The sequence below is a fragment of the Archocentrus centrarchus genome, chromosome 19, assembly GCF_007364275.1.
Source record: "Archocentrus centrarchus isolate MPI-CPG fArcCen1 chromosome 19, fArcCen1, whole genome shotgun sequence".
Taxonomy (NCBI): domain Eukaryota; kingdom Metazoa; phylum Chordata; class Actinopteri; order Cichliformes; family Cichlidae; genus Archocentrus; species Archocentrus centrarchus.
Window position 1 is genome coordinate 22198875 of NC_044364.1, and position 23699 is coordinate 22222573.

At 44.8% G+C, this 23699-nt stretch overlaps 1 protein-coding gene across 1 annotated transcript; it reads left to right on the forward strand.

Moving 5' to 3' along the window:
- The first annotated feature begins 948 nt into the window (after window positions 1–948).
- Window positions 949–23299, forward strand: heatr1 (HEAT repeat containing 1). Its single transcript, XM_030754851.1, has 45 exons — window positions 949–1001; window positions 2014–2169; window positions 2262–2478; window positions 5965–6106; window positions 6392–6493; window positions 6732–6872; window positions 6990–7201; window positions 7294–7427; window positions 7510–7591; window positions 7685–7786; window positions 7936–8053; window positions 8160–8267; window positions 8596–8694; window positions 8770–8858; window positions 8939–9135; window positions 9348–9469; window positions 9749–9946; window positions 10063–10237; window positions 10311–10459; window positions 10559–10751; window positions 11195–11367; window positions 11484–11648; window positions 12222–12461; window positions 12827–12958; window positions 13040–13143; window positions 13689–13835; window positions 14143–14261; window positions 14338–14459; window positions 15227–15355; window positions 15436–15660; window positions 15754–15883; window positions 16788–16966; window positions 17045–17097; window positions 17174–17297; window positions 17469–17609; window positions 17746–18041; window positions 18115–18265; window positions 20035–20214; window positions 20608–20742; window positions 20857–20961; window positions 21036–21198; window positions 21672–21829; window positions 22105–22263; window positions 22669–22777; window positions 23180–23299. The coding sequence occupies exons 2-45, from the start codon at window positions 2028–2030 to the stop codon at window positions 23266–23268; spliced, it is 6450 nt and encodes a 2149-aa protein (XP_030610711.1). The 5' UTR covers window positions 949–1001; window positions 2014–2027; the 3' UTR covers window positions 23269–23299.
- Window positions 23300–23699: the final 400 nt, after the last annotated feature.

Here is a 23699-nt window from a genome sequence, read left to right on the forward strand (position 1 = left end):
AGCCTTTTGGACCCAGAGGAAAGAGGCTTAAAGGCGATTGAAGAGACGCAGAGAGGCTTGATTAGAAGAAGTGGAATTAATCAGGAAATGACAGAAAATGTTCTTTTTTATGCAAATCGCTGGATTAAGTTACAGAAATAGGAACATGCAGATTTTTGAAGCATCTGCAGTGACGTTTTTGTGCATGTTGGCAACACTGCCACACAGGTTTGAATTTTCTGTGCTTTAAACTGTATTTTATTTCTTTACATTATATATTTCCTTATGGAGACATTTGCCTTCTTAGCAAATAGAAAATGCAGAATCAAAGGTGAACCATAAATTAGGTCACTTGATAGAGTGGGGCGAAGTCTCACAGTGGTTTCTCCCAAAACGCCTGATTGACTTTTTTCACACCTTGGCACATGTGATTATGCACATGAACAATAGTGGTTGAACAAACACTTCCAGGGGACACCTGCATTGGGGTTTAAAAGATGGATAGATACTTTATATGTTGAATACCTGGGCCACTCCACCTTTGCTGAGCTGAAGAAACCTCTTGGATGAGAGATGAGACCAGTCCAATCGCTTTTTTCAAGCAGCAGAGATGACCGTGGCCTGGATGACTGAGAACCTACAGAAATGCGCAATCATCAAATGTATTCATTAAATATTAAATTAATTGGATTTTGTTTTGATTTAACACATTTGCTTGGTTTAGCTTTTTATTTTAAAGATTTTGAGCTTTTCTCTGTTTTTAATCTTCATAAATTTGATATATTTTTGTTTTGTTTTGAAGAAATAAGCAGTGAGGAGTGATTTTCAAAGCGTTTTTTTTTCTCCAAAATAAAACGTCTCGGACTGTTTCCGGCACAAACGGAAGTAGATTGGGGTGAATCATCTCGTTTCGCCATCAAAGACTAAAAAGTAAAAAAACATCCGCCGTGAACCGGATGTAGAACGAAACCGGTCATATCGTGTTCCGTACGCACGTGTGTCAGTGCGGTCCGAGCAGACAGGTACGGATTTTGGATTTTTTGCGCTGAAATGTTGAATATTTGTGATTCTTTAAAGATCGGACGCGTGTTTCCGGTCAGCCTAACCACAGAGGTCACACAGAGTTCACCTTTGACTACAGAAGAAGTCTGAAGTGTGAGCTTCATCTAATCTGGATTATAATCCCAACCCAGCGAGAAGCAAGACAATATTTCAGACGCGGTACTTTCACTCGCAGAAGTCCATTCGGAAAACCGCAGAATTAATATCAGAGTTAGTGTCAGGCCACGCAAACTTGTAATAAACTCTCTGAACGTGAAGCCTCCGCGTTTGAATCCGACTGGAACCGGTCTGTTCGAGTCCAAATATGATTTTCTGACTCTTATACAGGTGATTCCGACAGTTTCTGTCGCTTTAATCCGAGCTGATAGCGGCCGGTGTTATTAACGCGCCGCTGCAGAAGGATCCGATCATTTACGCTCAAAACTCCCTTTAAAAAAACTGCAGATTTAAGGTTTTCTCGCTTAAACTAAAACGTCGCTCCGCACAGACGTCACCTTAACTTTCATTTCTTTCGAGAGTATTTCACTGTTACATTCGTAAGCAAAATATGTTCCTAAAATCATTATTTAACAGTTTTTTTTTTTAAATAGTTTTGTCTTCACATCGCTGCTGAACGTTGTGTTATTGGGTTCATTCTTATGTATTCACATGCTTCACACTGAATTATGGATCATACATTTATATTTAAAACCTGCTGTTGCAGTTATTTCGGTTTGTGTTTGAACTTTTCACTCTTTATTTTCTGCTCTGAGGTTAATTTACAGTCCAGAATCCCTTTTAAAAAAACTGCATATTTAAGATTTTCATGTTTAACAGAAGTGGTTTTATTTTTAAAAGAGGTGAAGCGTCGGGAATGTTTCTGTCATCTCACAGTCTGTTTTTCTGCTGTATAAAGAAAGTTGTTCAGTTTGTTTGAAGGGCTCAGGATTAGAGATGAAGCCTCTGATTTTACTGTTTTTGTGTCTCCTTCAGAATAAACGCCCATCATGACGTCTTTGGCTCACCAGCTGAAGAGGCTCGCGCTGCCTCAGAGCGATGCCAACCTGCTGACCCGCAGGGAGGTCGCCTCGCTCCTCTTCGACCCCAAAGAGGCGGCGTCCATGGACAGGAGCACCTTCTTTGCCCTCGGTTAGTTCTGCCCTCCTCTTTCGTGTTTCCTTTTTTTTTAGCCCATTTCTTCCCTGACGTTCGTCCCATCTGTCCTTGTCTTCCTCATCCAGGCTGCACGGGGCTGGAGGAGTTGCTGGGAATCGAGTCGGCGTTCCTGGAGTTTCAGAGCACCCTGTTCAGCCCCGCCTCGATGACCCTGGAGCGCAGCGTCCAGTCCAAGGAGGTCAACGAGAAGCTGGATGCTGGCATCTCACTGTTCCTCACACGTCTCTGCCCGTACTTCCTCCTCAAGCCGGCTCACAAGTGCATCGAGTGGCTGGTTCACCGGTATGCTGCACGCTATCAACACACATCTGCAATTATCCAAGAAAATACATCAAAGGAGAGAATTTGAGTATTTGGGCAGTGAATCATTAGAGAAATGAAAAACAAGCCAAGCTTGAGATTTCAGATTCACTGCCCGTTTCTGAATGCCACACCTGTATGATGGTGGCATTAACAATTTATCAGCTGTTATTTCACAACAAATTTTCTTTTACCTTTTCAAAATTTTTCGGGCAATTTTTGACATTTCTGGTAGCGCTTCACCACCACAGTTACAGGTTATTCTGTATGTTATCAGAGAGCACTATAGCTTAAAATACGGTTCATTAAAGCCAGCTGTTAAAATTTGAGGAGAATTTGTAATTTTTAGTTCAGTTTTGTGATTTAAGCGTGCTGAACTGAAATACTGCTCAAGAAAATTAAATTAGCTCTTTAAAAAACACATCAGATTTCAGTAGGAATAAAATCCTGCTGGATATTTATATTGATATGGACTGGGTAATGTTAGGAATGAAAGGATGCCACACCATTTTTTTTTAAGATTAAGATAGTGTTTATTTGTCACATGCACAGTTATACACAGTACAATGCACAGTGAAATGTATTTTGTACCTGCAACCATATATACACACACATATAAATAAGAAGAAGAATAAAAATAAAAAAAGTAATTCACACTATACACTATACTCTATATACTATACACTATACACACTTTTATAAATTATAATATTTACATTGTGCAATAATGGTCCAGTTAGGGCTCAGAGTTGAGCAGACGGATGGCTTGTGGGTAAAAACTCTTCTTCAACCTTTCAGTCTTAGCCCTCAGGCAGCGGTAACGCCGGCCTGATGGGAGCAGGGAGAAGAGAGAGTGTCCGGGGTGGCTGGGCTGTTTTAGGATCTTCATGGCCCTCAGCCTGCACTGCTTGGTGTAAATGTCCTGCAGGTGGGGAGGGTGGTTCTGATGGTCCGTTCAGCTGAACGACCCACCCTTTTTAGGGCCATGAAGTCCTGCTTGGTGCAGTTTCCCATCCAGGTGGTGATGCTCCCACGCATGATGCTCTCGATGGTGCAGGTGTAAAAGTTCCTGAGCACCTTGAGTGGGAGCTTGAAGTCTCTCAGCCGCCTGAGGAGGTAGAGACGCTGTCTGGCCTTCTTCACAGTGAGGTTTATGTGATGAGTCCAGGACAGGTCCTGTGAGATGGTCACTCCCAGGTATTTGAAAGTGTCCACTCTTTCCACCTCAGCACCAACTGATGGACAAGTGGATGGTAGTCCCTTCTGCTGCTTCCTGCTGAAGTCCACGATCAGTTCCTTCGTTTTGCTGACGTTGAGCAGGAGGTGGTTCTCCTGGCACCAGTTCTCCAGGCGGGAGACCTCTCTCCTGTAGGCTGTCTCCTCATTGTGAGAGATTAGTCCCACAACAGCAGTGTCGTCAGCAAACTTGATGATGACGTTGGACTCTGACGTGGCCTCGCAGTCATGGGTGTACAGTGAGTACAGCAGAGGGCTGAGCACACAGCCTTGGGGGGATCCAGTGTTGAGGGGGAGGGAGGATGAGGTGAGGTGACCCACTCGTACCACCTGTGGTCTGCTGGTCAGGAAGCTGTGAACCCACCTGCACAGGGATGGGCCCAGGCCCAGGTCCAGCAGCTTAGAGACCAGCCTGGAGGAACTATGGTGTTGAATGCTGAGCTGTAATCTACAAACAGCACTCTCACATAGTTCCCCTTACCAGTGTCTATGTGGTGAAAGGGTCTTGTGGAGGAGGAAGGATATGGCGTCATCTGTGGATCTGTCTGGCCGGTATGCAAACTGTAGTGGGTCGAGGGGTGGGTGGGCAGTGAGGGAGGTGATGAATGTCTTGATGAGTCTCTCAAAACACTTCATCACCACAGAGGTGAGTGCTATGGGCCTGAAGTCATTGGGGCTGCTGGGGTTGTGGTTTCTTTGGGACAGGGACTATGATGGACTTTTTAAAGCAGGTGGGAATCACACACAGTTTCAGTGAGAGGTTGAATATCAGTGTAAACACAGGTGCCAGCTGGTCCGCACAGGTCTTAAGGACACGTCCACTAATACCATCTGGTCCAGCCGCTTTCCTGGTGTTTACACGTCTAAACGCCCTCCTCACGTCGCGCTCCGTCACAGTGAGTGTCTCCGGCCGGGAGCGCAGCGGGCTGTCGGCTTCCCGACTCAAAGCGCGCAAAGAAGATGTTGAGTTCATCAGCCAGAGAAGCGTCGGCACTCACCGGGGGTGTGTGTGGTGCTTTGTAGTCCGTGATGGTGCGTAGTCCCTGCCACAGTCCCCTGGAGTCAGACTGTTGTAGTTGCTGTTCCAGTCTGCGGCCGTAGCGATGTTTTGCCTCTTTCACCGCTCTGCGGACGTTGTATGATGCAACCTTGTAGTCCTCCATGTTCCCAGAGGCGAGGCCAGAGTTGTAGGCAACGGTGCGGACCTCAGGGCGTCGCGGACAGATTTATCCACCCACGGCTTCTGGTTGGGAAAAGTCCTGATGGTCCTCCTAAGTGAAGTGTCATTTGATGCGGGTGAAAAAATGGTGCAGCAGGCTAGATCATTTTGCCGAAATTTCATTGCAGCAACTCAGAATGGTCCTCAGTAGCTTGTATGGCCCCCGCATGCTCTCATGCATGCCTGTACACTGCACCAGGGTAGAGTCTGACATCCCGATACCTGATGGCAGTCAGGGTACTGTTGTCTGGCCCGTAGAGGTCTGTGCGTCCTTTCATGGATATGCCTCCCAAGACCATCACTGACCCACCATCAAAGCAGTCATGCTGAACGATGTTACAGGCAGCATAACATTCTCCACGGCTTCGCCAGACGCTTTCACGTCTGTCACATGTGCTCAGGGTGAACCTGCTCTCCTCTGTGGTAATGTTGACCCGTTTAAATTACCTGAAATTAAGAGTTAATACACTTTAAACTGAAATAGGGATCATTATCAAGCCAATCTTTAACAACTTCTCTAAAATCCCATCAGAAAATTGCAGTTTTAAGGTACAGGTGATGCTTTGTTAATTTCACCAGCAGACACTGAAATGATCCCCTTTTAAATTCAGCACTGTCATTTTTCTGTCATATTGCTTCACTAAATTATATCAGTAACGTGATAATTCATGGACCACACCAGCTATACAGAAAGCAAATTTAAGGCATTATCACTTTATTAAAATAGAAATGATCCTCTTTTAAACTTGGCACAAATAAATTTTTCAGTCTCAGATTGAACCATAATTTTTCTTCTTTTTAGACGTTTTCCTGTTTGTAGTAACACTGACCGGCCAAAGTTACCTGAAGATTTAAATTATTATGAAAGTTTCAGGCAAACCTTTATTTATTATTTACTTTGGTTCACACACCAAAGTTCTCTGAGAAAACTTCAGATTTGCTTCTGAGCTGATGCTCTCATCGTTATTTAATGTTTTACGCTGGTGGTGATGTTGACTTTTCCCGTGTTGCAGTTTCCACATCCAGCTGTATAACGCCGACAGCCTGCTGGCCTGCGCGCTGCCGTATCATAACACCAACATGTTCGTGCGAGTCCTGCAGCTCCTCAAGATCAGCGACGCCACGAGTCGCTGGAACTGGCTGCAGAGCCTGCAGGTCGGTCTCTCTCCTCACCTCACACTCGCTTGCAGTTTCTGAATGTGTTCGGGACTTTTAAACAAGCAGCATACAGAGTTCAGCTCACCGTGCAGGGTTATTGATGGTGTCCAACAAGAACTTCAGCAACAACCTGAGCACGTTAGCCCGTGTGTGTCGACTCCTCAGAAACTCAGATGATGATTGGAGTCAGTGTAGCTTCTTGGTTTGGTGAGACTACTGAACAAGGACCGTCTGATGATCAGAATAACTTTAAATCGTTTGTATTTGGTGTTTTTGCTTCAGAAACCCGGCGTGCCGTTGTCCAGAGGAACTCTGATCACTCACTGCTACACGGACCTGAGCTTCATGGACTTCATCTGCACCCTGGTGACCAGATCCATTGAGGTAACCTCCTGACTCCTCCTGTCACCTGATGAGGCTCTTGTTTTATTATTGGCCTCTCCAGCTTTTAGGTTCCAGGGTAAGATGTGTGCTGTGCAATTATTCCAGCCTGGAAAAAGAACAGTTCAAAGAAATGGAGATGTTTGATGTCAGACTGAACAAAGAGCAGCGGCTCTGAGATTGATCCCTGTGGAACACCTGGACAGTTACCTGTATTCAGTGCTTTCCCTCTTCTCTTCAGGCTTATTCTGGACACTCGGGAAGTTGCTCCCAGCTCAGAGTGATCTTCTCCTTTTACGCCTGTACCATCGTCCCCGCTTTGGACGCCGTGGACAAAGTGTCCAACACCATCATCTCCAAACTGCTGCCATACGTCCAGACGGTAACAGTCACACTTACCTGCAGCTTGTGCAGCTGTGTCTGCAACTGGGTTTTCACTGCTTTATTTACCTGAAAACACAACTGGTGATTTAATTTGAGACATGTCTCGTTGCCTCAGGGTCTGAAGTCATCACTGGCAGACTACAAAGCCGCAACCTACATGATTGTATGCCAACTGGCGGTGAAGGTGGTGATGGAGGCAAGTCTAGTTGACAGCCTCGCCATGCACATCAGCAAGTCTCTGAACAAAGAGCCTGTCCTCGCCAAGGAGGGTCTGGGCTGCCTTATCGTACTGCTGCAGAACCAGAAGGAGGGTGCCGTGGGACCCAGGTAGGGCCGAGACTGCCCGGTTGAGATGTTTTGTACATCCTCTGTTTAGGTGTGAAACCCTCTCACCTGTCTGATCTTTCCCATGTGCCCAGAGCTGCCTTCCGTCTATGCTCAATGCCGGCACTGGTTTCGACGCTGCAGGTCATGGCGGCGGTTCATGATGTCAGCCCTCTGCTGCGCTACCTGCTGCCTCACCTGGTCCAAAGCATGTTTACCAGCAGCTCGGGTGAGACCTGCAACATTTATGTTGAAGATGTTTTGCAGCTTCACAGGTCAGATCAGAGTTTACCTGAGTTTCTGTGTCACAGGTGAGACGGAGAAGCTCGGAGTGCTGAAGTCCATCCTGGAGTCCGTCCCCCTGACCAAAGACCTGGACTGGACTGTGGCTCGGTAAGCCTCACGCTGGATCAGAGTCTTTGGGGGGTTTTCAGTTTCTGCGTTTTGGTGTGGGCTCTTTTTACTATTTTTGTGTTTTTCCTGCAGCCTGCTGCTGGACGAGTATCTTAGACAGACCGAGCGCTCACCTGAAGACCTGTCAGCCCTTAACCAGCATCTGCTGCCTCTGGTGCGCCTGTTCGAGTCCAAGTATGTACGCATTTCATTTCAGTTCGATAAACGCAGAGGTGTTTGGGAATCTGGATATTTAAAGATTTTCCTCCCATCTTGCCCACTTGTTCCCTTGCTGAATGATCCATCTTGAATAAAGCTTAAAGAAAAACATTCTCCTCTGTCAGGTACTGTGGCGCTCTGGACGGCGTCCTCACAGGTTGTGTGACTGACATTGGCAGCGTGGAGCAGAAACAACTCTTCCACCAGTTTCTGTCTTTGTCACTGAGCAGTGGGAAACACCAGGTGAGTTACAGATTGTCCATTTGATTGATGGTTCATATTTACATCAAACAGAAGCTGCTTCCTGTTGGTCTTCATCTCTCTGAGCTCTGTGGGTCTGTGTTGGTAGATTTTAGGCAACTCAGAGACGTCACTGCTGCTCAGCCTGAAACACCCCCAGCCTTCAGTCAGAGTCTCAGCTGTGGAGCACCTGAAGGATGTCATCATTGCTGAACAGGTAGACTTCCTGTTTGATTCTCTCCCTCTGTTCAAAGACAACAGAAAACAGAGTTTCTGTTTCCTTCAGGTGAAGTTTAACCCCTGTTAATACTTAGCTGTGGTGCACCTCAGGGCTCTCTTCTGAGCCCTGTTCTTTTCTCTTCAAGAAGTTCAGGGAAAATCAATGAAAGCTTTAAGTCTGTGATTGGTTTGTGACCGTAACAGTGTGATTGTTGAATATTAGACACATGAAATTAGAGTTATGAACCTATGAATGTACAGAATTAAAGGCTGAGGCTTTTATGGGGCATTTAACTTCTCCTCATGGCCGTGTTTCCTCTGAGCAGCAGCAGAGTCTGGATGAAGCCTTCCTGAAAGATGCCATCATGGAGCGTTTGAATGACGACTCACCGGAGGTCATAGCTGCCGCTCTCAAAGTCCTGGAGGTCAGTGAGGCAATCATTACCGGATTTGATGGCATTTTGTTTGATGGCGGTGTTGAGCTGTTTCTCTTGTTTCAGGTGGTGTTTGATATTGTGGATCACGAGGACGCCTTCTCAAGTCTGCTGTCTCTGCTGTACAGAGCCGATCAGTCGGTGGCTGAGCGATGGTCAGTGAAGCTTCATTATACTGGCTCGTGTTGATGATGCCTTCATGACACTTCTCTAAATCTGAGATTCTTTCCTCCAGGCTTCCCGTGGTGATGGAGGCGGTTCGTTTACTGTCTGACCCACGGCTGGGAAAGGGTGATGGCGAGCTGATGCAGAAGATGGGCTGGAAGCTGCTACCCTTCCTGGTCGTCACCTCGGCACAGCTGGACTTTGCTCGCTGCATTGTCCGGTCCCCCTTCCTTACCAAACACCCCCTCACCTTGAACTGGGACCGAGGTAACACACATTTCCTGTGGCTGTTTCACAATAAAAGCCCCTCCTGCTGGAACGACAGTGGTGTCTATCATTTAGAAGCTCTGAAGGCCTTTAAAGGCTCTGTAGGAAATCTGGATTTGTTTCAGACCTGTTATGTTTTCATGGCTCTAAAGTAGCAGCTGAGTGACATCGACCAGCTTCACTGTCTGAAAACATTGTTCGTGTCCACACAGAACTCGATGAAGTGATGAAGAGAAGCTCCGAGCCCGACTTCGTAGGTCTGGCCAATGATCGTTTGGTCTCCACGCTGACAAAGAACCTGGCAAACATGGAGCACTTCTCTAAACGCGATGCTGTGAGTTCAAACAGCCTTTCTTTACATGAGTCAGAAAGCAGATGTTAGTTATACCGCTTCATACCTTCATTTATCCTCGAGGAATTTTAGCTAAAGTTTTAAAGTGTAAATGTTGTGTGTGTGTGTGTGTGTGTGTGTGTGTGTGTGTGTGTGTGTGTGTGTGTGTGTGTGTGTGTGTGTGTGTGTGTGTGTGTGTGTGAGTCCGTAGTCATCTGCACTCAGCTCTGGAGTGAGTAAGTGAAAACTGTCAGCTGATTGTTTTCCGTGTGTCGTGGACAGTTGGAGAATCTCGCTCTGCTGGTGGAGCAGCAGCATGGCTCCGGCCTCAGAGACAGGGCAGCCTTCCTGGTTCTGACCCGGACGCTGCTGCTCGGCCTGGGCGAGCTGAGCGAGACGCAGCACCTGCTCACCGCTCAGAGGGTCTTTGTGCTTCTGGAACGACCCCTGCTGGAGATCATATGGAGTGATGCCGCACAGGTTGGTCAAACTTTAACTCAATAAACACAAACTTCGCTGTTAAGGTGAGAACAGAACCCACCTGCATTGTGGGTAATGTAGGTGGCAGGTTTTGACGGGTTGTTTGTTTTAAACAGGAATCTGAGCGTCCTGGCTCCGTGTCTACCTCCTTCTCTGAGGCAGTGGCACTCTACCTGAGCAGATGTGCTCAGCTGCCAGGTGAACAGCTGGACAGAGAGTACAGCTTTGTACTCATCGCTCTGCTCAGAGACTTCATCTCCGGTCTCAGGTGTCACGATGCGTCCTTCAAAGGTAAAAACTCTTGGAGAACGTAATCTCTGCAGCTTTATGTAGAAAGAAAAAGAAAGACATGATTGTCTTCCAGGTGCGATTTGGTGGAACCCGGAGAAGCTCGACACAAACACCTGCTGTTACCTGGGTCTGATCTGCCGCCTCTTTAGCGTCATCATGAGCGGCGCGGCCGAGGGAGCAACGGCTGACAGCTTCAGAGAGCTGATGAAGCTGCTCATCCAGGTACGACATCATTTCCTGCAAACAGGCTGAACCGTAGCTGCGTGTTTCAGTTTGACTGAACGATCCTGAGAAACCTTCATTTATTGCTGTGTCCTTCAGGTCCACCTGCGTGAGCTGCCGGTGCTCTTCAGGTTCCTGTGCGTGCTGTGGGGATACAGCAGTAACCATGGAGACCAGCTGGATGTGAAGGTGGGTGCCGTCCTGCAGACTCAGGCGCTGTACATGGGCCGAGCGCTGCTGAGCACCCAACCTGCCGGGGCGATGGATGAGCTGGCGGCCGCCGACTCACCCGGTAAGATTTTTTTTTTTTTTTTTTTTTTTTTTTTTTGGTTGCATACCAAAGAAGAAAAAATTAAATCATTGTAGGCAAAAAAATAAAAACATACAAATACATTATAATACAAAATGGTCCAAAGCTAAAAAGAAAAGTAAAAAAAAAAATAAATCCTGAGATTTATTCTTTTTTATGAATTATTCATTGAAATAATTATAATATCTTGAAATCTTCTAAAATTTAATGAAATTTGGTCACCAGTTTGTTATAACTCTTTATTTACCGTTCAGAGATCAAAAAGATCGTCTGATTAACCTGATTGATCCAAAACATGAACTGTGTGTGTGTGTGTGTGTGCGCGTGTGCGTGTGTGTGTGTGCGCGCGCGTGTGTGTGTGTGTGTGTGTGTGTGTGTGCGCGCGCGTGTGTGCACGTGTGTGTGTGTGTGTGTGTGTGTGTTAGTGGTCCCGTCTCTGCTCGTTTGCCTCACTTCTCCGGTTCGGGAGGTTAGGAGGGCGGCACTCAGCGTCCTGCAGAGCCTATCAGCAGCCAACAACTCCCCCTTCCAGCCAATCACAGAGAAGCTTCTGACAACCTCGGAGGAGATCATCGCTGACCCCTTGTACCTCAGCACAGTGAGGACTCTTTTCCTGCTGATTGGTCCAAATCTGTGATGAACTGCAGTTAGAGCCTTAAAAACATGAGTGGACTTCCTGGATTCGTTGTTCTGACTTCCTGTTTCTGCCCACAGGCTCTTGGCATGCTGCACGACGAGTCTTCGTCCAGCAAAGCGAAGCCGCAGCAGAAGAAGCTGGCAGTGGCGATGCAGCTGCTGCTGCAGAGCATTCAGACTCCCAGCTGCCCATCGTACAGTGCTGCTGCCCTGCTGAGAGCGCTGAGCCACATCAATGGACAGGTGAGGGGGTGCGGGAACACACCTGAGCTAGAAACACCTGCACCAAGCTACCGCCGACTTTGATATTCTGCTTTTTGTCTGTCTGTTCATCGCTGTTTGGTCTTTTTCTGTCACAGCTGTTAAAAGTTCAGACAGTTTATTGTTCAGCTCAGACCTTCTGGGCAGCATCAGACTGAAATCTTTGATAATCACGATTAACAGTCCTCCAGTCGCTAGGGGAAAACGTGTGTTTCCTGAGTGGTTGGGACGTCACTGGGTGAAATTGGTGTGCTTTTATATTGGGGGGAAAAAAGTCCAAAATGTTTTCTTATTTTTCAGCGTTTATTTACATTTTAGAGAGAAAATGTCTGAGAAACTGATTTGAGTCAAAACCTCAAAAGTCTTAGTCAGCAGATCTTCATGCAGTGAGCAGATCTCTGGTGTGGAGCTAATAATTGTTTCCTGTGCAGATTAATCTGGTATCTTCGGGTCTGATTTGGGTTAAAGTTAAAGAAGACTAAAGACTAAATTGAATGATGCTTTGATGCCTTTTTGCCTCATTGTGACTTTCCTGCCTCCACCTCCCCCTCTCAGTCCGTCCTCTCTGGCGTGCTTCCTGCCCTGGATCGCCTCCTGGAGACCGGTCCAGACACCCCGACCCTGCTGCGGGCCGAGGCCCAGCTCCTGCAGCTTGTCCTGGGGAAATACAACGAGGCCTCAGCCCCCCTGCTGGCCAAAGACCAGAACTGTTTGGATCTGTTTGTCAGAGCTCTGAAGACCTCCACCCAGCAGCACGCTGACATCCCAAGCTGCCACATCATCGCTCTGGAGCAGGTCAGGAGGACATAGGGTCCAAATCTGCCAATCAGGAGACTCGTTGTTTTAAAGGAGCTCAGAGAAACTTCAGAAAAAGCTAACTTCCCCCACAAGTTCACACTTTACCATCTCGTCCCTTACGGTCACTTTTGGCTCCAGAATCAGTAATGCTGAGGTTGTCCATTTTTTTATTGTAAAACCAGTCTAACTGATTTAAACCATGTCTAAAGGTTGAGTAAACCCAGTTTGAAAACATTTAGCATGTGGTAGTTAAAGAACTCTTGGACCTGATTAAAATCCAGCCCCAAACCTGCAGGTAAATGTTCAGTTAGCTGATGAAGACTGTGGATTTGGTGTTCAGATGTCTCTGTGTGTCTCTGCAGATCACGAAGCCATTCTTCTCAGCCATCGCAGACGAGAAGGTGCAGCAGAAGCTGCTGTCGGTCATGTTTGACCTGCTGGTGGAGAGCAGGAGTCCGCTGGTGGCTAACACCATCAGCAGCGTCTTCAAAGGGGTGAGCCGAATTACCAAATTGATTAGATCAATCATCCTTTGAGCGAATCGCTGAAGCGTCGACCTTTCTTGTTCTCCTCAGATTGTCGTTGACTGTCAGCTGCTGGCCAATGAGCTCGCTCCTCCAGAGAAACCCAAAGTCAGCGTGACGGTGCAGCAAACCCGCCGGAGCCGCCTGTCACAGAGGTATTTTCATCATTTCTGCTCTGAAACGTGGCTCCTGTGACCTTTGACCGACGCTGTTTGAAAGCTGAAATTTGTGATGAGATTCAGACAAAAGTGTCTGAGAAATGAAAATAAATGAATTAAAATTATAATTAAAATGTATTATTTTTTTCATATTCATCTGTTAATCATCTGCTCTGCTTTCTGCAGCTCTTACATCATTTGTGTAATTAAAAGAAGTTGTGACAAGTATTTGCAGTTGACTGATATGGAGGACCAAATCTGACAAATTATATTATCAAATCACTTAGTGAAAAATAAATATGCAATTAAATGCACCAAATATATATTAAGATGAGAGATGGATGGATGGATGGAGCACAAGTAAAAGATTGAAACCAAAGAAAGCTTCTGAATCCAGTCTCTCCTGGAAAATGTCAGCCTTCAGCTGCAAAAAAAGAAAACTGAGCCGCGATTTCCCAGAAGCAGCTTCTGCCACACTTTAGTGTGATGAGTGGCTGCTGTGATGACTGCAGACAGTCTGAACTGCTGCTGTTTGTGTTCAGGAGACCTCAGGAGAGCAGCAGTGTGGGTCCAGAGGGGGGCGCTGTGTCGTGGCAGAGAGTGACCCTGATCCTGGAGCTGTTGCAGCACAAGAAGAAGCTGAAGAGAGCCCAGGTGTTGGTGCCAGTTCTGTTCTCTCTGCTCACCAGGTAACATTACGGCGCTTAGAGTTTCTGATTTAAATGCTTCTTGTCATGAATTATTTAGAGCAGGTTTTGTCCAAAACACAGCAGAGCGGCAGGATTTTGTTTTTCAGGACAAACAAATGAGCAGCCGTAGAAAAACTATATTATGTAAAATTGGAGACCATTTGAATGAAGTCTGGTGCTGCTGTGTGTGGTTATTTCTTGATTTATTTCCTGTTGGTTTTTTTTCTGTTTCTTTTATTTAGAAACAGAAGTTACAGAAATAAACAGGAGGAAAATAAATAGATGAAAATTGTTTGTTTGTCATCAGGAGCTTGGAGCCGTGCTCAGACGATAACGCCAACATGGAGTACACCAAACAGCTGCTGCTCAGCTGTCTGCTCAACATCTGCCACAAGCTGTCTGCCGGTGGTGGACCTGTGGCTGCAGGTGGGTGTTGGAAGAGGATGAAGGTGTGTGCGTGTGTGCGTGCGTGCGTGCTTCACTGTGATCTTGCTCTTTGCAGACATCCTGGATGAAGATAAGTTCAGCGTGGAGCTCGTGGTTCAGTGCATTCGAACATCCGACATGCCGCAGACTCACCACCACGCCCTGCTGCTGCTGGGCACTGCCGCCACCATCTTCCCTGTAAGAGCTCCGCCTCCTTTTCTGTTTAGCTTTTTCAGCTTCATCGCTCCTCCTCCTCAGTCTCTGTCTGGAGCTGAGAGCGTTTTAGCTGCAGGACATTATTTAAAGATCAATTTATGCCACTGATGCGAGGAGCAGTCTAAGCTCCACCCCCTGAGGCTGAAACTCCTCCTCCTCCTTTAAAAAAAAAAAAAAAAAAAAATCAAATTTTTTTCTTTAAGGTAACCAAAAAAACATCGATCGGTCATGTCCAGAGATCGAAGACATCCAAAATTTAAAAATACATGAATCAATAAATCACTTAATAAAAAAGATAATAATATACCATTTAAAGCACCAAAATCTTCTGAGAAAATGTTTCATTATTAATCTTAATGAAAAAGTAAAGAGGATAACAAATGTAGAATTATTTCAGTACTTTTTATATGGAGACATTTATTTTTGTGTATTTATGAATTTATTTAAAATCAAAAATACACAGGGGAATAAAAAATCAGTAATTAGTACAAAATAAAACAGTAATTTAAAAATTTGTTACATGTAGTGGAATGTTTCATTGCGTTATTACTGAAGATTGGAATTTTAAAAAAGAAATGAATGAACAAATAAATACATATGGGAATTAAAACAAAGTAAACACATTTTTGTTGCATTCAAAAGTATATTTTTTATCATGAATATATTTACATACATTTTGACATGTTCAGTCCTCCATAAAACAAAAGCACCAAAAAAAGAAAGACTTCTTGTTCCTCATCCTCTCGCAGGAGAAAGTCCTCCACAACATCATGCCCATTTTCACTTTCATGGGTGCCAACATCATGCGGCTGGACGACGCTTACAGCTTCAGAGTCATCGACAGGACGGTGCAGATGGTCATACCTGCCCTGATCCAGGTGAGACCATCTCGATGATCTCAGTAAAAAACTCTCAGTCTTATCTCTATTATAATTCTTTACCGTTCCTCCTCCTCCAGGCCCAGCAGCTCTCTGACAGCAGCTCCGACTCTCGCGTGATGGCCGTAGTGACAAAGATTATGCATGTGTTTGCCGACGCACTGCCCCACGTGCCTGAGCACCGCCGACTGCCCATCGTCAGCCAGCTGGTGGCCACGCTTGGCCCCGCCCGCTTCCTCTGGGTCCTCTTGGTCCTCCTGTTCAAGCTGCACGCCACGCAGAGCTCTGGCTCCGCCAGCGAGAAGGTGACAAACGCCTGTATCTGTGGAGCGGAGCTTGTTGTCTCATTCTGTGTCTTTGCATGATTTGCAAGTTTTGTTTTTATTTTTTGTGAGCAGGATGCAGCTCTAGAGAGAGACGTGGACTTCTGGATTTCTCTGTGCTGTGAGTTCGATGTCAGCAATCAGCTGACCTCGCTCATCAGCATCCTCAACTTCCTGCTGCAGCTGCCGGATGACAAAGATGACGGTGAGGGGGAAAAGAGTTTTGAAGAAAAATAATCAGCAGAGACAAGAGGAAGTTTTATATAAAGTTCATCAATAAAATAATAATTTATTTTTTGGTACAGAGGGCTGTCACGGCCAAAGTCTGAAGGAAAAAAATCTTTAAATGTGTCGGCATAAATTAACCCTCTATAATGTAAAAAAAATGATTTCCAATTTAGTTTCTGTGTTTATTTCATTACATTTCCTCTGTTAATGTATTTCAGTTATTTTGATAATAATAATATTAATCAATTAAAAGACCTTTCAGCTCCTCCCTTGTCACAACAGGCCACCACAGCAGGTAGTGCCATATCTTTAATTTGGCAGATTTTAACACCATAAGCTCTTCTGATATAACCCAAAGAGGTTAATCACTTTGAAAATGGGTAACAAAAAAAAATGTATAAATGTATGTATAAAATAATAATTATTTGCTAATTTTATTGCTAATTTAAATTTTATTCATTTTATTCATTTTTTTCCCATATAGTAAATAAATAATTACAGGAAAAATACAAAGTTAAGTAATTTAAATATACAGAAATAAATTATTTTATTTCCCAACTTCAAAAACTAAAGAGAATGCAGGAGACAAACAGGGAGTAATAAAGAGATAAATTAGTAAATAAATAAGATGGCAAACAGAAATTTTATCACAAAGTGAAGCGATTATGAAAACATAAATATAGAAGTAAATATGGTTTTGATGTTTTTTAAGCAATTTAAGTATTTAATATAAAGGACAAAATAAATATGTAGATAAGAAAGCAAAAAGAGCATTTAATAGTGATATAAACTTTAAATTTAATTCTGTATATAGTTTTAGATTTTTTTGGCATGTTTGGGCCTCCATAGCCTGACAGAGTTTTGGGTCTTTGTTTCTGCAGCTCCAGCGAAACGGCCCGTCGGCCGGCGAGGAGCGAAGAAGAAGGAAGACGAGGAGGAGAAGGTGGAGGAGCTGATCTTCAGCGTGGACGCTCACAGCAGCAAAGAGCTGCGACACTTCAAGTTCCTGTCCGTGTCCTTCATGGCGCAGCTGCTCGGCTCAGCGAGCTTCATCAGGAAGGTGGGTGACTTACAGTCAGGCGGTACGGAGAGTGCATCCACCGTGATGGTGATAAACGTTTGATTGTGTATGTTTCAGGTCTCTGACAGCAGCGATGATGAGGACGCGTCTCTGCAGCTGCTGCAGCAGAGGTGAGCGACAAAGTGATGTCATGCTGTCACATGCACATTCGGCAAGCGGCTGAACGTTTGGCGTGTTCTCTTACAGGCTGCTGGAGGAGATCCTGCGCTACATCCACAGCGTTGCTCGTTGTGTTGAGGAGAACGCCGACAAACCCACCGCCAAGTTCTGGAGAGTTCTGCTCAATAAAGCCTATGATGTCCTGGACAAGGTTTGAATCAAGCTTTATTTAAATTCTGCTGGTTAACATTTACAGGGAGAAATGGAGCAGGTCAGAGATAAATGTGTCCTAAATCCACGTTTAAAGTCAGTTTCTTCTTCTGCTGCTTGGAGGAGCAAAAGCGCCCCACAGACGCACTCTTACCTTCTTACTTTTGTCCAGGTGAACGCCCTTTTGCCCACGGACACCTTCATCACGGTGATGAGGGGACTGATGGGAAACGAGCTGGCATCAGTCAGGAGGAAGGCCATGGACCTGCTGAACAACAAACTGCAGCACAGGACACAGTGGGACGCACAGCAGGTAACGTGAAGACGTGTAACAGGAAGTGACGTCAGGTTTTGATACACAGATGTGTAACAATGAAACATGCACATGCCGGTGATCACACAGTGCCTTCAGTATGAAGCAATGAGATTAACTTCCTGTCTGTTCTCAGGTAACAGTGCTCCTCCAGCTGATCAGCGACCTGCTGAACATCGTGGGTAAAGGTCATGGGAAGCTCGTGGATGAGGCGGAACAGGCTATCAACAGACAGACAGCACTCTTCAGCCTTAAGCTGCTCTGCCGCAGTTTTGGCTCCGACCACCAGGAGGAATTTGTCCCTGTGCTGCTGCAGACAGTGGAGATCATCACAACAGCGGATGAAGAGAAGAACGTGACGGGCAGCGCTCTGCTCTGCATCGCCGAGGTGGTCAGCACGCTGAAGGCCCTCGCTATCCCGCAGCTACCCAGGTCTGTAACACCCACACGACCATGCTGGGGCGGCGCCTGGCAGTCAGCTGACTGTCGTGTGTTTGTTCTGTAGGTTGATGCCAGCCGTACTGCACGTGCTCACAGACAGGAAGGAGCTGCTGACCAATGAGATCTACCTGCTGAGTGCCGTCACTGCGCTGCAGCGGGTCACAGAGACGCTGCCACATTTCATCAGCCCATACCTGCATGACATCACCTTACAGGTAAAACCTGTAGGAGGCGTTGAACACTTGAATGCATTAGATAAAGAAAGGAAAGGTTACAAGAAGATGCATAAATATGATTCTTATTGGAGCTCACTCTATGCCTCTACTCACACTTGATTTTTCTCCTCATTTTTTTGGCTTCCTTCAAAATTTGACCTCAAATTGTGAAGGAAGCCTGATGATGGCGTGCTGTGACTTCAGGAAGTGATTCATTTGGAAAGTACTGCATGCTTTTGCTTGCCACTGACATTAAAGAGAAACCATCCGAAGTCCCCATCACACTTACGTGTTTCAGACCATCAAACTAATTTTAATGTTAGACAAAGACCTGACTTCTACAAAATGCAAATAAATACAAAATACAAACCTGCCTGCCCTGTGTGAAAAAGTAACTGCCCCTAAAACTAATTGTAATCACGAGTTTGTGATACCTGGCAGTGAGTTTTCCTCATCGCTGTGGAGGAATTTTGGCCCACTCTTCTTCGCAGAATAGTTTGAATTCAGCCACATTTGAGGGTTTTCCAGCATGAAAGGCCTGTTTTAAGGTCAAAGCAGCTCAGTCTGATTTAAGTCTAGACTTTGACTAGGCCGGTCCAAAGCCTTCAGTTTGTTTGTTTTTTAATTTTTTTTAAATCCACTCAGACGTGGACTTGCTGATATGTGAGCTTCAGGGTACAAACTGATGGCTGGACATCCTCCTCCAGGATGTTCTGGTAGAGCAGAATTCATGGTTCCATCAATTACAACAAAGCAGCTCCAGACCATCACAGTACCACCAGCATCTTTGATGGTTGGTATGACGTTCTCTTTATGAAATGTTGTGTTAGTTTTATGCAGATGTAACTGGACTCAAACCTTCTATAAAGTTCAGCTTTTGTCTCATCAGTCCACAGAATATTTTCCCAAAAAGTCTTGGGGATCATCGAGATGTTAGCAAATGTGAGACGAGCCTTTGTATTCTTATTGGTCAGCAGTGGTTTTCTTCTTGGAGCCATTTTTGCCCAGTCTTTCTCACTGAACTCTGACCTTAACTGAGCCAAGTGAGGTCTGCAGTTCTTTAGATGTTGTTCGATGTTTTTCTGACCTCCTGGATGAGTCGCTGATGTGCTCTTGGAGTCATTTTGATAGCCGGCCACTCCTGGGAAGATTCCCCACTGTTCCAGATTTTTTCCATTTGTGGATAATGATTCTCACCGTGGTTCACTGGAGTCCCAATGCCTTAGAACTGGCTTAGTAACCCTTTCCAGACTGATAGATGTGACTTTGTTTCTCAGCTGTTTCTTTAGATCGTGGCATGATGTGTTGCTCTTTGAGAGCTTTTAGCCTTTTTCACTTTGTCAGAGAGGCTCTATTGAAGTGGTTTCAGTGTGTCTGGCAGTAATCAGGCCAGGGTGTGGCAGTAAAACTGAACTCTCCAAAAAATATGGTTAATCAGAGTTAATTCATGATTCAATAAAGGGTGGGGAATTACTTTTCCACACGGGGTAGATTTGGATATTTTTTCCCTTTTTAATAAATTAAATTCTCATTTAAAAAATGCAGTTTGTATTTTTTCTGATTGTTTGACTTTTCCCTCCACACACACACACACACACACACACACACACACACATACATACATAAATTATTCCTCTCATGTTGCTCTTGTTCTGGTGGGACTCACTGTTTGGTCACCAGTCACCCTGGAAGTGCCAACCCGAGCTTCACAGGGACTCGTTATAAAACGATTTCTAAAAATTCTTCACTCTTCCTCTTTCTTCCTGCAGGTGTGTCGGCTGACCCGGCTGCTGGAGATCTCCTCCTCCTCCTCCTCCTCTTCCTCATCCTTCACCCAGCTCTCCACCCGTCTCTCCTCCCTAAAGAGCACCCTCGCCACCAAACTACCCCCCAGGGTCCTATTGCCCACCCTCAGCAGGTGCTACAACAGCTTAGTGGTCAACAAGAAGGTAAGAGCTGAGTTGAGCTGCACTCAGGTTTATTTTCCAAATCCACAAACTGTAAAATCCGTTAAAAGCTTTAACTAATAAAGTTAAAGTTTTGGGTAAGTGCACAGTTTTGTGTCTCCTCTTCAAAGGCTTTCCAGAATGATTCAAACACATAAGTGATGGATTCAGGGACTAAAAATGGTCTTAAAATTCCAAATTCTCATGTTAAACTTTATTAAAAATGTCTCAACTTCAACCTAAAGAACCTACAGACACTCTGTAAACAGCAGTAACATCCTGTGTAAATATTATAAAACATTTTTAAACATCGTAGTTCAAAACAGGAAAAAAGAAGAAACATTAAAAATCTATTAAAGGCATCTCAGCAGTGAATGTTTTGTTGTTTCCCTGCAGAGTCAGCTGGGGGCGCTGCTGAGCATCCTAAAGGAGCACATTGCTCAGATGGCGAAAGACCAGCTCAACTTCCACCAATCAGAGCTCACCACGTTCTTCCTCACTGCGCTCGACTTCCGCTCCGAGCACTGCCAGGTTCGCTCGGCTTCCTGTTTCTCACCTGCAGTTTGTACTCGAGTAAATGTACTCAGATTACTTTGCAAACAGGAAGCAGTTCAGTGTCCTCTGACTCTTCTCTCTCATCTTCAGGGCGATCTGGAGAAGACTGCGCAGGTCGAGGGCTGCGTGATCGACTGCCTGATCGCCATGGTGATGAAGCTGTCTGAGGTCACATTCAGGCCGCTCTTCTTCAAGGTAACGCCGCCGCCCCGAAGATGCAGCCGCTGTCTCAGTTTCCCTCCAGGTGCCAATAACTGTCTGTCTTTCAGCTCTTTGACTGGAGTAAATCGGACCGTAAAGATCGTCTGCTGACCTTCTACCGACTGTCCGACCGCATCGCCGAGCGCCTCAAAGGACTCTTCGTGCTGTTCGCTGGAAACCTGGTGAAACCATTCGCAGACGTGCTGAGACAAACCAGCAGCTCCAGCACAGGTTTGTACTTTAATTCAAGAGTTTTAAAAATATTTTATAAGTTTAATTTTTATTTTACTTTAACAAAGAATTTGATTGTTCATGTTAATCAGTTTTATTTGTAATTTTTTGATTTTTATTCCATTTTTATTGTTTAATGTATTTTAGTTAGCTTATTTTATTTTGGTGTTTCCTTATTTTATTTAAATCTTTAATTACTGAATATTTTTCTATTTTAAGTAATTTATTTTTAATTATTTTGATGTTTCCTTATTTTATTTGTAAATTATTAATATTTTTATTAGTTTTTTATTATTCATTTATCTATTTGCAAATATTTAACTATTTATTTATTTAACAAATTATTTTAATTAAATTTCACCTTTCTTGACTTATTTCTTTATTGTATTTAACTTATGTAATTATTTTAGATTATTTTGCTGCTGTTTTGTTTTGTTAATAATCTGATGTATTTTGTTTCCTGTTCGTCTCAGACACGCTGCTGTTTGACTCTGATGATGATGGTGAGGAGAAGAGCTGCCTGCTGCTGCAGTACATCCTCGACTGTCTCTACAAGATCTTCCTGTACGACACGCAGCGCTTCCTGAGCCGGGAGCGAGCTGACGCCCTGCTGAACCCACTCGTTGACCAGGTGAGACGCAGGAACATCGTCAGGTCACATAAACAATATTTTGTGTAGTTGAGGTTGTGATTAATTACATCAGAATAATGATTTTTTTACCTATGATTATTTTTCAGTTTTTGAAATGAGAACAATAAAGGTCTCATAGTCACTTTGTGTGTCTGAACTTTGACCTTCAGATGGTTTAGTGTTTATCCTGAACAAACCTTCAGGGCACTCAGTGAAGTTAAATTCAAGGAAAGGTTCTTTAAAAGCTCTGAGATGGTTTCTATGTTTGCTTCCAGCTGGAGAACCGACTTGGCGGTGAGCAGCGGTACCAGCAGCGCATCACCCAGCACCTGGTGCCCTGCGTCGGGCAGTTCTCGGTGGCGATGGCTGACGACTCGCAGTGGAAGACCCTCAACTATCAGATCCTCCTGAAGACCAGGCACTCTGACGCCAAGGTGAGCTCACGTACACGCACCTGTCAGGCGGCTCCTGTGCCCCGAGTGTCATCGCAGAGGTGCAGCAAGGCCACAGTGAATTTTATAATGTCGTCAGTCGAGCTTCACGGCACTCTGTGGCGCTGTCTGGTCTCAGTGAGGCAGTAAACCTGTTTACAATGAAAATATGAAGTTTTTTTTTTTTTTTTTAATTACGGAAGCCCAAGGTTTCCAAGATTAAATAGTGCCAGTTTTATGCAGTCTTATTTATGAAATAGTATTGTCAGAAATTATTTTTTATCATAAACTTACCTTTTTTTTAATTTTTATTTTAACATTTTTGCCATAATTGGACTCCTACTCATGAGGTGTATGTATTGATTGATTACTGATCATGATGAACACCTTTCTCTCTCTCCTCCTCAGGTGCGGTTCTCCTCTCTGCTGATGCTCATGGAGCTGGCGTCCAAACTGAAGGAGAGCTACATGGTGCTGCTGCCAGAGACCATTCCCTTCCTGGCTGAACTCATGGAGGGTGAGGACACACAGAGACACACTTGTTCATATACACTTCAAATTAACTGTTGGGTATATGATGTAATGTAGCCATTGGCCACTAGAGGGCAGCACCTCTCTGTGGCTCAAGCTCATACTTGATGTGAGCAGGAGACAAAACTGACTGGCACACCTGGTCAGATCCAGATGTTTTCAGCAAAGTCAGAATTAAACAAAGAGAAAAAGGTCACAGCAGTTTCTGCCATCATGGAAAAATATCACTGGAAGTTGAAATCAAATACAACATCAGAAACAATAAAATCCAAGCAGAATATGAGACCTGCAGTAAAATCCCATTTATAAGCTCAGACAGAGCTTTGCTGTAATCATGTGTCGAGTGTTGAGTGCAAACCAAAGCTCAGAGCTGCTCTTTGTTTTCCAGATGAGTGTGAGGAGGTGGAGCAACAGGTCCAGAAGGTGATCCAGGAGATGGAGAACATCTTGGGAGAGCCGCTGCAGAGCTACTTCTAGCACACAGCTGAATGATCAGATCACTGCTGATGATATTTTTTTCATGTTAGAAATAAACACAGTTTTGTGTCACACCTGCTGGTTTTTATTTGGGGAGTGGGTGAGTGAGATGAAAATGGGTTGTTTCTGCTCTTGTACAAAAATCCTTAATCACATTGTAATGTGAGTCTAAGGGCAGTCTTGCCACTCTTGCCTCTGGATCAAAACGTGAGCCTCTGTTGGCTTTGAGGAGGACCTCTTTGGAAAGAAGAAGAGTTTTTCTGTGATTTGGTGGTAAAATGATAGCTGTGAAAACTGGGAAGTTTTTGAAGAGAGGGCTTTTGTTTTTTTTAATGAATTTTCTGCTTCTCTGACTCAGCCTCTCCACTCTGGCTCTAAATGTGCCGCTCACTGAAATACATGTTTTTTTTTTTGTTTTGTTTTTTTGACAA